The sequence below is a fragment of the Aptenodytes patagonicus genome, chromosome 7 (assembly GCF_965638725.1).
Source record: "Aptenodytes patagonicus chromosome 7, bAptPat1.pri.cur, whole genome shotgun sequence".
Taxonomy (NCBI): Eukaryota; Metazoa; Chordata; class Aves; order Sphenisciformes; family Spheniscidae; genus Aptenodytes; species Aptenodytes patagonicus.
Window position 1 is genome coordinate 66707939 of NC_134955.1, and position 17262 is coordinate 66725200.

At 35.2% G+C, this 17262-nt stretch overlaps 1 protein-coding gene across 1 annotated transcript in view; it reads left to right on the top strand.

Annotated features, from left to right (window-relative positions):
- The window catches only part of C7H14orf39 (chromosome 7 C14orf39 homolog), a 30889-nt gene that overhangs the window by 801 nt on the left and 12826 nt on the right, over nucleotides 1–17262 (top strand). The window contains exons 3-8 of the mRNA XM_076343447.1: nucleotides 2738–2864; nucleotides 8264–8353; nucleotides 12935–13122; nucleotides 13595–13637; nucleotides 14050–14170; nucleotides 15396–15490. Of these exons, the coding sequence (XP_076199562.1) occupies nucleotides 2738–2864; nucleotides 8264–8353; nucleotides 12935–13122; nucleotides 13595–13637; nucleotides 14050–14170; nucleotides 15396–15490 (664 nt within the window). The remainder of the gene's footprint in view (nucleotides 1–2737; nucleotides 2865–8263; nucleotides 8354–12934; nucleotides 13123–13594; nucleotides 13638–14049; nucleotides 14171–15395; nucleotides 15491–17262) is intronic.

The following is a 17262-nucleotide window of genomic DNA, read 5'->3' on the forward strand; positions in this document are numbered from 1 at the left end:
TCATGTTTTTTGTTCTTTCCAGATTTGGACCTCTGCCTCACTGCTTCTTCTCTCTTTCTGTTTTCTTATAATAATGAAAGTTCTCTCAGTTGCTACTACCTACTCAAGCCTGGTTCTTCTTTTCTGCAATCAAGCAGCTGATGATTTTATTTGAAATTCAAAACAGTAAACCCAATGAGAAAGTCTTGCTCCACATCAAATTATTTTTTCCCGGGACTAACAGACAGCATAATATTACGGACTTAGGTCTGGACTGATTTTTTTTTTTTACCATGCTACTATGTGGTATCATTCACTCATGAGAATGGTGGTGGTAGAGAAACCATTCTTTAGACAATCTAATGACATCTGTGCTCATCACTGGTACTTCATAGGTAGAAACTGAAGCTCATAATCTTCAGAAAAAAGAACAAGAGAGAGTTCTGGTCTGACTGGTGTTCCCCTTGATGGCAACATTTCCGATAATCTTGACTGATACGTCAAAGCAAGTACTTATTCATTAAGAAGATTATCAATATTAAATTGAAGCATCTTAAACATTAAAACATCTGTAACACTAAATCTGGTACACCTAGAATGTTGTCTGTTTTAACTCTTCAGTCACATAATTGAACCTTTTCTTAACGTTTATGCAAGCTTACCGTAAATGAGCATGCTTTTAGGGAAAATCCAAAGGCTGTGTAGTAACATGGCATAGCTATTTGCGTGTTCAGTTCAGAGATATCTAAATATGTGTGAACTCACAACCAACACTCAGACTTTTAAAAATTTGGGTTAAAACCTTCAAAAACTTACCCAGCAATAGTGCAACTAATTTAATTTTGTCTCTGTGTGAGTATTACTTGGCAGAGGAACAGTTGTAGCATTCAGCCTCGGACTTTTAGTGTGAGATTCATCAGGCTTTTTGGCTAGAGTCCCTTTATAAGCAGTGGAGGGAAGTAGGCACTTTTATGGTGTGATTTGTCTCATCCTGAAGAAAGAGTTTAAAGTAGGTTAGATAAAGTAAGCTTTAAAAAATGTCCATTGCCTCTGCTGAGTGTGGCTGGAGCCATGGGTGTCTAGTTCTGAAGTAGATGCTTGCATTGTAAAGTTGGGTGAGATGGATCTCATCCACAAGGTCCTTGCGAAAGCAAAGGGTGAGTAGGGCAACTCACACTTGTCACAGAAGTGCTCATCTATGGAAAATACTAAATGAAATGTTAAGTGTATGGCTTTGCTTATGTAATAGGTATTTTGTTAATACAGTTATGTTATGTCTTGGTAAATCTCAAAATGTCATCTGCAGGACACTTCCAAATACACCTGTTTTTTTTACAGAAATGACACATTTGTCAGTTGTCCAATAGTTATGCTTCATGCTAAGTGAAGGCAAGTTGCTGACTGAAGATATTGAAAATATTAAGATACTGAAGATATTCAGGATAACTCAAGATACTAAAATACATTGAGAATCTTTCGCTTTTCACTGACTGATGTTTCTCTCTGAGAAGTGTTTTTTTTCTGGTATAAATGAGCAGGCGTTCAAAGTGAATATATAGCAAGTACTGCAAAACCAGACCCAAACTTCAGGATGACCTGAAGTTCTAGAGCAGTAATTCAAACAACTCAAGACACATCTCGCATAAGTAAGATGCCCTTCCCGGTTAAGTAGATGAGGAGGGCAGGATGTCTGTAATTGACTTCTGTTTAGGGCCACCAACTTTGGCATATAGCGCATCAGGGCAGCAGTGACGGCAAAGGATGATTTGGCACTAATAAATCTGAAACTTTGTATGAAGAAATAAGAAATAAACAGCACAGAAAAAAAATGTGCACCTAGTTGTGTTCATTGCATTGTAATGTAAGCGTGCACAATAGCTGTCACAGCTTTTACTTGTGCAAGAGAACACTGATCATGCTCAATGATATGGATTCTCTACTAACCACTCATTCAGAAAGTGTTGTCAGCTGTCTGCTGTTAGAAAAGGCAGAATTAAGAGTCTGCCTTAAGAATCTCCGCAAATACCGTAGTGCTTGAGGATTTGTTGTTATAATGCTTGTTTTTCATAATCAACCTGTCTCCTATATTAATTTGTCATACATTACACATTCCCACCTTGAGTAAATCCCCTTTTTATTTTCTCTGTTTCTAGTAATATTTTGTTTATATGCCCTTAGTGATGTTTTTATTTTCCCCTTCTTGTAGTCAGCTTTCCCATTCAAAACATTTGTGTTTCTGGACTTCTGTAAAAGAAAACAAATGTTTGAAAGAGACCTTTTATCTCAAGCAACTTTTGTACTCCAGTCAGTTTCCCCAGTTGCAAGCATTACCGAGGGCAAAGTGGCTTACACTCTGGTTTCCTTGTATACTACTTCTAGTATCTGCAGATGCTGTGGGCGGCAAAAAAAAAAGAAGGGTCAGCTCTAACTGTTAAGAGTGCTTTGATTTCTACCACTAATAGTTACTTCAGTTTTATATAGGCTGGGGTGCACAAACAGCACAACTCATTTTTTTCTTCCAAAGTCAATCTCACAATATTAGGTGATAATTAAGGTACTCACCACACAGCTGAAACTCCTTAAGTTTTTGACTCACTTTGTTGTTGCTTTGCTTAATTGCAGGCTGCCCACTCATCTGGCACTACCAGGATTAAGTATTTTGGAATAAATTTTGAATCATTCTGAATGTAAACTTTTTATTTCATGGATATGTTGAAAATACATATGCTTACTTTTTTATATTTATTTTTAATTTCAGTGTATACTGTAAAAATAACAGAAAAAAAGAATGAAATCGCTAGGTTGCAGGAAAACATAAGTAACAGCAATGATGCAATTGCTGATCTGCGCAAGCAAAATGCGAGTAGTAAGGAGAGCTGTAATGTGTAAGTATAATATAGCCTGAACTTTGAGTTATAGGTGGCGTTAAGAAAGTCAGTGAGGAAGTAGTGTAAAAATATGTATGTGTGTTTTCAGACAGGAGTGATGTTAAAGAAAACTTCAGTATTCTCCTATTTTTTTCAAGCTGCAAATCATCAGGTACAAAAATTGCAGTATTATCCATCCCTTGAAAAAGTAAATTATTGAAAAACAGACTGCATTTAAGTTTGTTTTAGTTTTTTATTAGAATCAACAGTTTTCAGAGATCACGGGTACTGTCTTTGCAGCATGCCGAAGTGTTCAAGTAGTAAGGTAATAGAAACATATTTTTTCCATATTTGGGTGCATCTGAGTTCTGTCAAATTTGAACATTATTAAGAATACTGTTCAAAAAAGTTGGGTTTTTTTAAACTAAAAAAAAGTTAGTAACTATCAGTGACAATAAGGCTCCATTATGATGTTCTTTGTTTAATCCTGAGTTGGGCTTCCTGAAATTGAAGCATCTTTCTATTCTTTCTTCACAAGATGTTTCACATTACTTTTTGTTCTATACATATTGTCTCCTAAGATGTCTCATAACCGCCTCTACATACAGATTTGTGTGTACTGCTACTAGCAGATTTTGGTATAATTTTTACTGCAGACTGCAAAATTGTTCTAGGCACACTGTTTTGATGAATGCAATGAGGTGCGGTTCAGTTTTCTTCATATAAATTTTTCTATGAGATTATTAGTGCAAGTTTTAAATGCAGATCACTTTTGAGTCTTAGTAATTAGAAGTGTCTCAAGCAAGAATTTGGCTTTTTTTTCTTACTGACATGGAATGTCTAATTTTTAAAAATGAAAGTCTCAGGTGTTTGCAAGGACAGCTAAAAAGGCAAATCTGTATTTGACAATACAGAGAGTTTGGCCCAGATGATATAATCCTGTCTCTTCATCACAGTGTTCATCTCTCCACAATCTGTCTAGTTCCTTGGCAGTTGAAGTGATGATTTGTTAGCAAATTCTATCCATTCTGTTTTCTTGCAATTCTATACCTAAAGATAAGTACTTGAATAAAAATGTCTATAACATATTTGAAATTTTTTTTTTTTTAGGATGTGAATGGAGAATGTGGGTGTTTCTAAGAATAAAAAGGGAAGTAAAGATAGCATCAGGGTCTTTTCTAGGTTTATTTTGAACTATCTGAAAACGGAAGAAAGAATGGAATCACTAGTGAATGAAGTGGGTATAGTGGCTAGCTGTTTGAATCAATTGCCATACCATACTGATTTGTAGCTTTATCATAAAAAGAGTTAGGAAAAGATTTGACCTTGACAAGAAGATTCTCGTTTTCCTTTACATTATATTCTTGCCTCCAATGCAGTATAAAATGAACACTTTTGTAATCTGAAACCATTCAGATTACTTCCTTTGACATCTTTTGAAGTTGCAAATCTGTTTGCAAATCACAAAGTGTTAAGTGATGCAAATAAAGAAATAAAAAATTAAGGGTAGAACTAGGGATCTGATCTAAATTTTAATTATTGAATTCAATGGGTTTTGGCTCAGGTCCTACAAAGAATAATTAATGGCATTAGTGTAAAGAGACTGAAAATGAAAAGTGACTCATTAATGAATACATGTATTCATAGAAGGACAATGCTTGCAGAAGAGTAGAGACTTTGTGTCTTAAATTATTGAAAATGTCATTTAACGACATACTGAAAACTGCGATAAACAAGCCCTAGCTATAAGATCAGACAGTCAGAGCACTTATGTAGTAGAATGGTCTTAAACTTCTAAAATTTATTCCAGTTGACACTCCATATCTACTGGACATGACTTTAATGTTGATTTTGTAAATTCAAATACTGTTTTGGAGTCACAATCACCCTCATAGCTGACTAATGGCCAGTAATGCTCAACAGAGCTCTCAAAGAAGCAACTTTTTGTCTGGATTACTAGACCTTGTATATTGAAGTATGTTTGAAGACTTTGAACAAAATATGGGATTCTTATATTCAACAAGTTGACAGAAAATAGGATATATGAGACAGGTGTATCGGGATACTACTGTGTTTTCTAAAGAAATCCATATTGGCCTATATAACAAAGAACTGAAGGCACAAAATGACCAAAATGAAATACATCTTTTTAGACAAGTGATGACATTTTTCCAATATTTAGTTTCCTGAATGATTCAAACTAGAAATGTTGATACCAGAACAATAAGAAGTGGTGAAATACTGCTGATGGAACCTATTCCAATTTTGTTGTTTCTCTTCTATTTTCTAAATTTGGGTTCAAGGATGGTGAGATTTCACGGAAATAAAAAAAAAAGCTAGATGAACTCAGAATGTTGCTAATTTGGAAAATAAACTGTTGTCTTGTCCCACTAGCTAAACTACAGGATATTTTTGCTTTCTGATGAGTGTGGATAAAGATTTTTTTGTACCCTAGCTGATGAAAGGAAGGACAAATAAATGTGATAGCTACCAAGAACCTCTGTGAAACAGTGATGCGTTTAACAAACTAGCAGATGAGCTGCTTGAATCCTGTATACCTTGTTCTGTTACAAACAGCTTTCTTGTACTATGTGTTTTTTGCATGTCTGCAGTATAGATGTGAACACAAAATGTAATGCACAACATGGTTTGTACTTTGATTAATAAAAGCTCTGTGACGTTTTCATTGCTTTATTTTTTTCCTCTCCAATGAAAGGCATGGAGTTTTAGAAGAAGATCACAGTGCTTGTGTGCCAGTACACTTTTATATAAGTACTGTTGGTTTCTATCTTTTTAAAAATCTGATCCTTTAAAAATCCAGCTTTCTGCTGAATTTGCAGTAGATATGGTGAAGTAGCACTTTGTAATTATATTTTTAATCACCAGTGGTGTCAAACAGTTTGTGCCAATAGTGCTAAATTTCCTGAATGGATGCTGCAATTTCTCATTCAGCTTGTTTGTTGACAGACTTTACTGCTGTTACAAATGTTGACTATATGTTGTGTTGTCTCACCACCTGGAGCACATTATTTTTTGTTCAAGGTTATTGGACTTCAGTTCAGCAAATTAATTGTCAGGTCTTTGTTCTTTATTTATTTCCTTGATGGAAATTGCATTAAGTTAGCTGTTACTGAAGCCTCTATTTTATTCCACCTTTGGAGCGATTGTCCAAATGCACATTCATGCTTTGTGTGATTGCACCAGTTTTGAACCATAGGGCATACTCACATCCAAAAAATGCCTTTTACTTACCCTACTCGTGAATATGCAAAGTGAACCATACGTCCTCAGTTGCTCTCACCTGTCCAGTAAAGAATGATTTGTTCAATTGCAGCCTTGTTCTGTATTGCCATTTCTCCCCTCCTCCTTGTTGATGTAACTCTTTAAATGTAACTGCATCTCTGCTGTTCCAGATTCGCTCAGTCTCTTCAGTCCTTATGGATTTTTCCTTCTTCTATTTCTTCAATGTTTAGCTTTGATAGAGTCTACGTATGTGTTCCTGAAGTTGAGTTTTGTGTGTACATCTCCTAGGATAGATAGTTCCACTCAGACAAACTTCATTGTAGGTGTTTGTGTTGCCTTAGGGTGGCTTGTATTCTGGACAAAAGCTGAATTTATAGATCACTTTAAGCCCTGACTTAAAGTGATCTAGAGGGTGTACTAATTTTTTCTGTAGAAGGTTCCCTTGGAGGGAGAATGTGACTTTTTTTCATCAGAAATAGGATCTCTGTCCTACTCTAGCCCAGCCTGTTCCGATGATTCAGCCACCATCTGAATCTCAGCTCCCAGTATCTCAGAAGTTGCCTGTTGATAACCTGTCATTACAGAGATTATTCTCTCTGAATGAGAGCAGTGTTTGTCAGTAGCACATATACCTATTTAGCTCAGCAGACTTAAGTAATTTTTCTGCTCTTTCCCTCACCTCACAACACTTTGGTATGTGTTAAGTCTTATTAAGGTATTACTCGCTGTTTGGAGGGTCCATGCACCAGAGGTTTCTGAATTTGTTTCTCACCATCTCTAACTGAGCAAGATCCTGGCCATTTGCTCAGTTACAACTTTCTCTGAAGATGTCTTTTCTGGTAGCTGCTCAGCTGGGAGGGTAGGAGACATCCAGGCTCATGCTCCTTACACCATCTTTTTTCAGGCAGGATGTTTTCTTTTTAAAGACCCATTATATGCCTCTCCTAAAGATCACATCTGAATTTCACTCGAATCAGAGAGTTTATCTGCCTGTTTTTCTAGAGTTCCCACATCCAAGGAAGAGGCATCTCTAATACCTGGATGTTGAGAAAGTACTATTAGTTTACTAGTCGTAAGCCCTTCATGTATTTCCTGAAGTTGCTGTGCTTTCAGTACGACCTACAGCATCCTGCTGTAAGAAAATCACTTTGGTGGGCCGCATCATAGCTTTTATGTTATAGGAGGCTCCTGAAATGAGAAGAACAACAAAAATTGGATTAACTGTGTTTCAGGGCCGTAGGGGAGCCACATGAGATCCAGGCTAAGCATTACAGAATGCAGACCCATCAGTTTGCTCCAGAGGAATCTAGTTATGAGCTGGGTACGAGCCACTCAGCACCTTTTGTCTGGAGACAGGTTTCTGGAATAGGTGCATTTAACAATGTAGACACACTGTATAGCCAGATACCAACTGCATGGAATATGAAAATATATGTGGATGATGACTTAGAGGTGGAAAAGAATGTTATTTGACAGCAACTGAAGTTCAGTTCTCATCTGCCGTTAGTTTATTATTAACTATTAGCTGGCGTGTTTTCCTGTGGAGACTGAATTTGAGTTCAAATCTAGTCAGTAAGAGGTGGTATGTGGACCTGTGACTCCAAATGGCCAGGTCAGTGCTCCCAGTGTCTGGGCTATTGTACTGAAAGACAGCATCTCTTTCTGGCTGTTACCTGAGCAGGACTTGCTTAGCAAATGGAGGAAATACTGAGTTTCTGACTGCTGCTTGCATTTAGGTCTGAGATAGGTGCTGGTGATATTGATGAGAACGAAGCCGTGTGCATCTCCAACAAGAAGATCGTACATATCTAAAGGATTCGCTGATGGGGCTGTTCTGAGTGCCTAATATGTGGATTTAGATGCCTAATTGCTTAGCGTTAGGCTCCAAAAATTTGTGAAGCTCACTCTATTTATTCCTTAAAAAGTGCTTTATAATCTTTGTTAATCCTAGATATATATATATTTTCTTGAATTTGCAGCTTTAAAATCTTAAGACAATAAATGTATGCATGTAAAAGCTTTCTGTACTAAACCCATTTATGTTTGACTTTCAAAACATTAAGTAAATTATTGGTTTGAGTGAGCTAGCTAAAGTAACTTGATGTCTTCGTTTCTGAATGGCTTTCTATTAGGAAAGACCACTTATGCTTTCTTTTTTTTTACTTTCTCCACAGCTGGAAGCCCACCTATGTAATTCTTAGCAAGCATGAAGAATATTTGAAAAATGAGCTTGAAGCTTTACAAGAAGCTACCGAAAATGAGAGGTATCTATGATCATGTGAGATGAGGTTTCTAGCAGTAGTACTTATTAACCTGTCTAAACTGATCAGCAAAGGTAGTGCAGTCTGCGTCAAAGAGTTGTTGTAAACTTTTCAGGATAATATAAGTGACTGAGTAATTAAAAGAATTTTCGGTTTACATTATTATGAGGTCATACGTTATTCTGCAGTTACCAATGGAATAGGATAAAATACAGCTTCTTCAAATTCAATTGCTTCCCAAATACTTACTGTAATTTTTCAGAACATTGTTCAATTGCCTACAATTTCAGGAAAACCCAAGAAATAAAGAATGAAAATGAATGTTTCAGCTTTGGCAGAAATATGAAATATCAGAGCATATTTACAAGAGGATACATAAGTTTTATCTATGAATTTTTTTTTGCCATTATTATGAGCTATCTTCATGTATAGTGTGATTTCAGTAGTTTCAGATATTCAGGTTTGGGAAGACTTTTGAAAATACACAGGTTTTATGTTTTTTTCAGAAGCACCATTTAATTGAACCTAAGCCTTTAAATTCATATATGGACTACGTAAGATAACAATTAGAAGCATTCAGATAATTTTATGCTTTTCTTTATTTGTGAATATGAATTGCATATGATTATTAGAATATACAAATCATGTTTTTGTATACTGCTGTATATTCTTCAAAATAACCACCAAGCATGCAAATTCAGTATTAGATCCTGAAAAATAGGGTGAGTGGCTCAGGAAAGCCTGGTCTAAAACCATTTTAAGACCAGTTGTGGGTAAGATTCTAGTCAGTATTAATTGCAAATTCAGTTCTGTTCAGTAAGTGGCATTTCAGTCGTTTCATCTTCATTAATTAAATTCTGCATTTTAAAGAAATGATTAGTTGTGCAATGTAGCTGCCTACATTCAGTGGAATAAAGAACAGTCCCTGAAGGTTTTCACTGAAATGTTCAAAATGCGATGTGCCAAGTTAACCCTCTGAAGTTCTGTTTAACACTCAGGTTAAATTGATCTTCATTTGAGAGAGGTTGCTCACCTTTACTGATCTGCTTGTGATGGGGAAGAGGTTGGTTAGCCCTGTGGTGAAAAAATCATGGCAGACCCATCTAGATATCTAAATACCAATGTAGAGGTGTAACTTCAGGTAATTTAAAATGTTGGCTTTGATTCTTTTGTAAGTCTTCTTTTTGCCAGTTGTCCAAGACAGCAGAAATAGCATGCCTGACAGCCTTTAATTAACTCGGTTAGTAGCTTATCTGTCCTCTTCCTGTTCAGAGCTCTATATTTGGTGAAAAATAAGGCTAAATTGGCTTTCTATGTGTATATGATTAAGCCATTTTGGCTTTCACTAATTTGAGCTGACAAGCCAAAGAAGCATTACTTTTAAATTGCTTCTTTAGATAACTAGTTTCAATTCCAACATGAAAGTGTTTGATCTGTTTTCCTGAGCTTAATTATAAGACATCATGACTATAAATCATAAAACAAATTTAATTCATGTATTTCACAAAAGCGGTCTCTCAAACATAGTCCCTCTGTACTGAAGCATTTGACGATATATTCAAATCAGCAAGATGTTCATTCAGCAAATTCTAAATATTTAAATTAGGAAGAAAAAGAAGTACATTTAGAACTTTATGTGCTGAACGTGCTTTTTAGCCTGGCATTTGGGAGCACCGAGGATATACTGCTTTAGATGGGAAGATGTTTTAAAAAGATGGGCAGATCAGTTCGCATTTAATTAGACACTTATTATGGAGGTTTTAAAAACGTTCCACATTTTTTTGTTATTATTGGTTTCAAGAACGTATAAGAACGCTTATATGAACTGGAAGCTCATCCTGAAAATGAGTGATACGAAGATGGAAAGAGGAATAAATAGCTATCTACATAATATTCAGGGGTTTTGTGGGTGCTGTCCTTTTCCCATTGTCATTAGATTAAAACTTTCTCTAGTGACTTTAATGTGAATAGTGCTGAATTCTAAATAGCGTATGTTTAACTGTGTGAACTGGAGGATATGAATTACTTAGGAAAAATATTAAAAATAGTGACAATTTCTCAAGACTGCTATACTATACTATATATGGCCATAAATATTAATCTGTGGAATATACGTTTTAGGAAAAGAATATAAAGTTTCAGGATTATTTTCAGAAGCTTGAAATGTACCTGCTACAACAAATTATTTTACTTATTTATATTTTTAAAATTTATTTGTAATGCATTCTTAATTGTATATCAGCAAATTTCTTTGTTGCTCAGTTATTGTTTGTAGCGTCTATTAAATTAAATAGAACTGAATATTTTCCATCTTTCATACCTGGGAAGTTTTGTAGAGTATACACAAATATTCAGTAAATCAGGAAGCTTAGATTCCTGAGACCACCCATGTAGAAAAACAAAGAGATTAATGTAATTTTCTACATGAAGTTTGGGAAGTGTCAATTCTTTGGTTTCACAGTGCTGATCTACAACTTCTTGTCCCTAAGCAGGTGTACTGAACTTCCGTCAGTTTAACAGGAACTAGTGCCTGGAGTGTAGTTTTATTTGAAAATGAAGATCTTACTTTTTTTGTCCCGTGACTTTTGTTTTCCTTTTATAAGAGCAGAAGCTTCTACTATTGAATTTGGACACAAATTTTTCTCTCTTCCATTACCTGGGCTAGCCAGTGGGCAGCCGGGAGTGTCTGCCTTTCAGTTACGCTGCATTTAAATGATTAATAGCAGTTTGAGATAAAACGTGTTCTTTAAAGAGGAACACTGTATGCTTTGCAAGCAGTGAGAGCTGTCCTTAATGTAGGCTTTATTCATGGTGCAGGTAAACAGCTGGGTCTCTGGCTTTAGTTGCTATTATGCACCATAATTTGTTTCATAAAGGAATTTCTGGCTAATCTACAGGTGTACTAATAACTTAATATTTTTAAATTTGCCTCTCTCTATTGTTCACATAACCTTTTCCTAGAGGATGACATTTCCTTCACTTTCTGTGATTTTATATCGGCATATTCTAATATCAAGCAACTTTGTGTAATATTTCTTTCTCAGTTAAATGACTAGTCTGCGTTAATGATACATGCTGGATGTCTGTAGCTGTGATATCTCTATAAACGTGCCATCTACATAAACGCTCACCATCAAACTCTTATTATGTATTTTGTATATGCCTAAATTTATCTTTTTTCCAGGAATAAGGGGCATAGAATATCAACATTAAAAAAAAATGACATCTTTTAATTTCATTTTAAACAGTTACTAAACTGTTGCTTTCAAATGCAGAGATAAATATAGTTACTGGGCACTGGTTGTTATTATTCATCATTTTAAAAACTGGTAATTTTATAGGTAATTACCTATAGGTAACTCTTGTCTATGTGGGAAGTACAGACTTCCTGCAGGTCTGTACTTTCTATACTCAGATTACCTGTGTGTGACATTAAGAACCAGAACCTGTTCCTTGATTGCATTGTTAAATAGTTAGTTTTCCCAAAAGATACTACTTTTGTACTGGAAATTACCTGTAATAAAAGTTATGCCTAGCAGCATTATTGGTGTAATAAAAGACTTATCCCAATGAGATAGCTGAATATTTGATCTGTCGTTAGTAATCTATCCTGTAAATTCCTTGCCTGAATGAGAAAACCTGAAAAAAAAAGTCTTTTCCAACGTAGTCGCTGTCATTGATTTAACACAAGAGGATGGCTGTTTTGTGCAACAGCACTTTTCTTTCCAAACATAATATTGATCAATTTTCAGCTTTATGTGATGAGTTACATCCTATTACTTGCTATGGTATTTGTTTGTTTTCATAGTACAATTTTTTCAAAAGCTGATTTAGACTTTTAAAATGCCGTGAACATTAACTGATGCTACCTACTTTAATAATTTGTAGCTATGTACTCGCATGATGTCAGTGAAATTATATTAGTGTAACAGTAATTTAGAGGGCAGTCCTACAAGAAGTCCTACAGAAGCTGAGCATTCTGGCTCTTTGCCAGTTAAACATTGAAGTGTTTGCTTAACCTTAAGCATGAATAGTCCTATTGTTTTAGCGTGACTAATGTGTGTGTTTAAGGCTTCCCTGAGTCAGACACAGATTACTCAGCATCTCCGTGGAGGCAGCTCTTAGTCCAGTGATGCATCAGGCTGCTCTAAATATGGGATGCTAGGCCAACTTCTCTTTTACTGTAAGTTTGATACAGCTCCACTGAAACCGGTGGAGTTGTGCTAATATACACGAACAGAGAATTTGGCCTGCTGTGAGTTTCATGATAATTACACAGGGAAAAAAACATTTGTCATCTGCCAGGCTGCCTTTGAATATGGTATGGTCTATATTCCTTTCAGAACAACGAGGTTTGACTGTTTTTTACATCATGAGTGTATTTGTTGTTACATACAGCAGTCTTCCTTGAAAATAGCTGGAAGGTAAAAAATAGAGCCCAATAGTGGTATATTAAATATAACCCAACTTTTTTCCAGGACAGCAGCAAATTTAATTGAGCTGATGCCATAAATTAATAGTTTTTTTTCCTTATAAACAATGGCTTCATGTGAAAAAAAAATTAAATTACATGTATTTTTATAGGAAAATGTATCAGGATTACATAACCCAGTATAAAGAGATTTTGAAGCAACACCGTGAAAAATATGCAGAAACTGCTCTTGCACAGGAGTATTACAAAAAAAAGAAAGAGCTTGAAGAAATCCAAAACAGAGTTTTGAAACAGTCTGAAAAATATAAATTGAAAGAAGATGCTTGCTTGGATATTCTGGGTACTACTATTATCCATGCTTTTACTGTAGAGCCTATTGGTAGTGCACTGCACATTGAAAGTGCTGTACAGAAATCCTCTAATTCATTTCCCACAGTTTCTCCTAAGCTAATGAAAAGTCTTCATTTTGTTACACCATTTTAAGGAAAAAATCTGTAGCAAACCAAGACTTTGAACAAGAATTTAGAGTATACGTACTAATATACCTTCCTCCAACTCATGAATGTAATGGGGAGAGGTTTGCCGTTGGGCTTCTTGGGGTAAAAAAGTCCTAAAATTACTTTAGAACTAGGCTCTCAAAACTTTATTTTTCATATATTTTTTAGTGCTGTTTTTAATGGCATTACTCTCTGTTAAACTATTTCTGTTATGTATACTAAGTAAAGTGCTCCTGATCTATTAATTTATCTTCTATTTGTAAAGAAAATTAGATTTGTGAATTAATGATCTGAAATTAAATTTTATTTCTGCAGCACCCGTTCCTTTTAAATCCCTAAATGACTGGGCTTTACATATGTATCCTTGATTTGTAGTGTTTATGCAGTTTACAGGGAAGAAAGTTTATATTTACTTTTCACATCTTTCTATTAAAAAGTGTAGTAATTATTTATATATTTATGTTTAGAGGGGCAGCACTGGCATTTCTCTGAGAAAATTGAAGGTCAAATAATACTCTTCAGTTTAAATTTGTGGGAGCATTTTGAGGAAAGAAAATAAAATTCCACTTAATGACTTATCAGTCAAAATGCTTCATTGAGGAGGAGAAGCCTAAATTAAATTAGATTTGAAGACTTCTCTAAGAAATGTAGGTTTGTCAGAGCTTCCTGTTCCTCTAGCGTTTGGCTTATGGCACAGAGGGGTCAGGGATCTGGTAGTATCCCTTGCTTGAAAAAAGTAATGTTGCAGTATATATTCCGTAACATGAAAGTGCTTCTTCGAGGCAAAAAACACAGGAAATGTTAAAGCTTGCTGCAGTTGCTACGCAAGAATCCATTGAACTACAAAAAGAAGCAGAGGAATTAGAAATGAAAATTAATTATTTAAAAAAGGTAACTGTATTTTAATTTTATTTTATATAAGTGTATTTTATATATATAGTCATATATACCACCATTATATTTTCTGAAACGTAAAAGAAGTAGTGTATTTTCAAGCACACGGACCAACAGGATGATTCCAGAATTAGTAATTATGTTTCTATAGCATCACATACGTTTTCTTAGAGAAGAGGAGTCCATGAATGTAAAGGTTCTTAAAGCTTGCTTTCTATCGACCTCAGCTTACACCATAATTTCTGTCAAGGCACTGTGTCAGGGTGACTTTCATGCTAGCTTAAGGGGGCCAGAGAATACACTTCAAAATATAGCATGGCCATTCCTTAGTGAGCCCCAGGGCTTGAGTATACAGCCTTCACAGGTCCTACTGGTCTTTAAGGTTTTGTTAATATGAATGTGTTTAACTAAATATGCTTTACAATAAGAATCATGTAAATTTAAAAAAAAAAATTTTTTTTTTTTTTGTTTTCAAATAAATGTGTGGGTAAATAATACTCAGAGGTGAAACTGGCTGATTTTAGAAAGGAGATCAGTACAGTTCCACTGACTAGAAGAAGCCCCGATTCCAAAGGGATAGTCTTCCAAAAAAAGGACTTGGTCAGGACAGCATTTTGACCCACTCCTCTGCTAGGAGGTAAAAGGTCTCTCCTAAGCCTTAATAGCCCAGTAGGCCAATCTTGTAAAGAGTTTGGTAAGTTTTTATAGTATTGCATCTGGACACTTTTACCTCTCTGGACCAGGTGATCAAGGACTCCGTTTACTGCTGTGTCAGCCGTGTCCACTTCAGCCAGCCTTATGCTGATAAAAGCCTATTGTGCAGAGGTGGTGTTTTCTGTCTATATTTTGTGATACTGTTTGACACTCATAGTTACTGACCAAAGTTCCTAATATGGTATGTGCTGTATAAACATACAGTAAGAAGGGATGCGGTGAATTTATTTATAACTATGAAGGAGACCATGTAAGGAGCTCCTTGTTCTGAATAGATATGTAGGGTCTGTGCTCAGAAACTTCTGTGTTTATTCCAGTTGTTACAGTTGGTCCAACAAAAAATATTGCCTGTCTTTAACCTTGTTCTGCTTATTGCTTCAGACTGTCTTGGCTACAAAAACTCTACTACTGTGCACTGATTCACCAGGTTTAGAAAACATTTGCAGCACATAGCTATAATTTTTCAAGTTTTTTTGATTTTTATGTTATTTTTTCTTTATCTTTTAAGACATTTGAAGACACTACAGAAGATCAAAATAATTCCAAAATGACTGATGGAAAAAATCAGAAAAGTCTAGAGAAGCCAAAGGAGTTTAAAGAAAGGTACACTTAAAAATGGTTTCTTTCCCTTGCTTTCATCCAGAGTACTATCTCATCTCAGCATTTACACAAAGACTGCCACAAAACACAAATTGTTGCTGAATAATGACTGGCAAGCTTCTCTAACCCTGGTCATGTGATTTAATTATGTAATTTTAAAAGTTTTATATTTCTTGGGGTTAAGATGGTGGCAAATTTTGATTCTTGGAAGCTAAATATATCTGGAAACATGCTATTAAAAAGTATTTTGTAGAAACCTTTGCTCCTCACAGCTACTGCTAATAGATCTATGTGAATAATTTTACGAGTTTTGAATACAATTACAGTGACTGTACAGTCAGAGATAAAATACATTAACTCTAATAAATACATATTTTGGGAAAAAGAATCAGGGTTCCACATGTCATTTGTCTTCAGCTCTGAAATACTTAAGAAATTTAACTCTTAATTTAGTTCTTAAAAACAAGCATGAGTGAAAGTTTCATAGACAGGATTAATGGCTTAGTAAATTAGTCAGCGGTCATTTACAATTGGGACTCACTTTCATTTGAGCTCAATTACAGTGGCTGAAAATCACCATCAGGACTATCTTGCACTTATCTGGAGTCCTTGTGAATGTTGAAACATCACCCTTAGAGCTGATGCTTTTAGACCAAAATCCATTTAAAACTGAAAATATGTCCAAAAGACTTTGTCCAAGTGATTTTACATTATGGTAAGCTTGAAAAAGAAGCTTTTTAGGGCTTTAAGTAGGGATTTAGTGGACTATATCTGTAGAAATGTGTCATTTTAATCATCCCTAAGATCCTTTCCACAGGGGCATTTTAGGTCTTTAATATCTTCTTAGAGACCTATGAATTATTCAGATTTTTTTTGTGTGTGTGTAGTTTAAGCCCTTACACCCATTCTACCATCTTATATAAGCTTTTTGTAATTGGCAAGACCTCAGAAACATAGGGAAGCAAGAAATCCACTTAGTTTTAAGACTAGGTAAAAAAAAAAGATGGGAAGCATTCCCTTTGAATTTTCAAAGAAACCCATGTACGTTCAGTCTGCAGAAAGCAAAATGACAGTTGAAGACCTATTATAAAGGCAGAGATCTATGCTCTGCGCATGGAGGCATAAGAAGCACTCAGTCAGGCTCCTCATGGAAAGGAATTCATAGGGTGCATTGCTAGACCTGCCAGTTGTATGTTTACCTCTGTGTCATGGAGTCTTCAGGTGCTTGTACCTTCAGTGAAGTTGTATCTTGATTGCATAAGAAGTACATCTTTTTGGTGCTCTGACTGAAGCAATAATTTCATGGCTTGTATCATGGTTATAAGATGATGTAAACATTTTTACACTATCCTAACTCACATTGCCTTTTAACGTCCATGCACGCATTTACGTGATATAGCGTATGGTATCAGACCATAACCTGATTATTAATTAATATTTTTTTCCTAGAGTAAATTTTAAAGCTTATTTATGTCAAAGATATCCATAACATAAAGGCTTGTAGAAAATGGCATAAAAATTGTTTTTAAAAATCCCTATTTGACATTAGTGTATTAAGAAAAAGTCTTCACTAGAAAGCTTAGAAGTATCTGATTAAGTAGCTACTGATGTTAAAAATAGGTGTATTATGAATCTGTGATTACAATCACTGTGAAAAAACCACAAACAGAAAATGTGCTAACATAATGAGTCACATGAAAACCTTTGCAGACTCAAGGCAATGTACAAAAATATAACAGCAGAATATGGGTACCAAAGGCAGCGGCCTCTTGTGA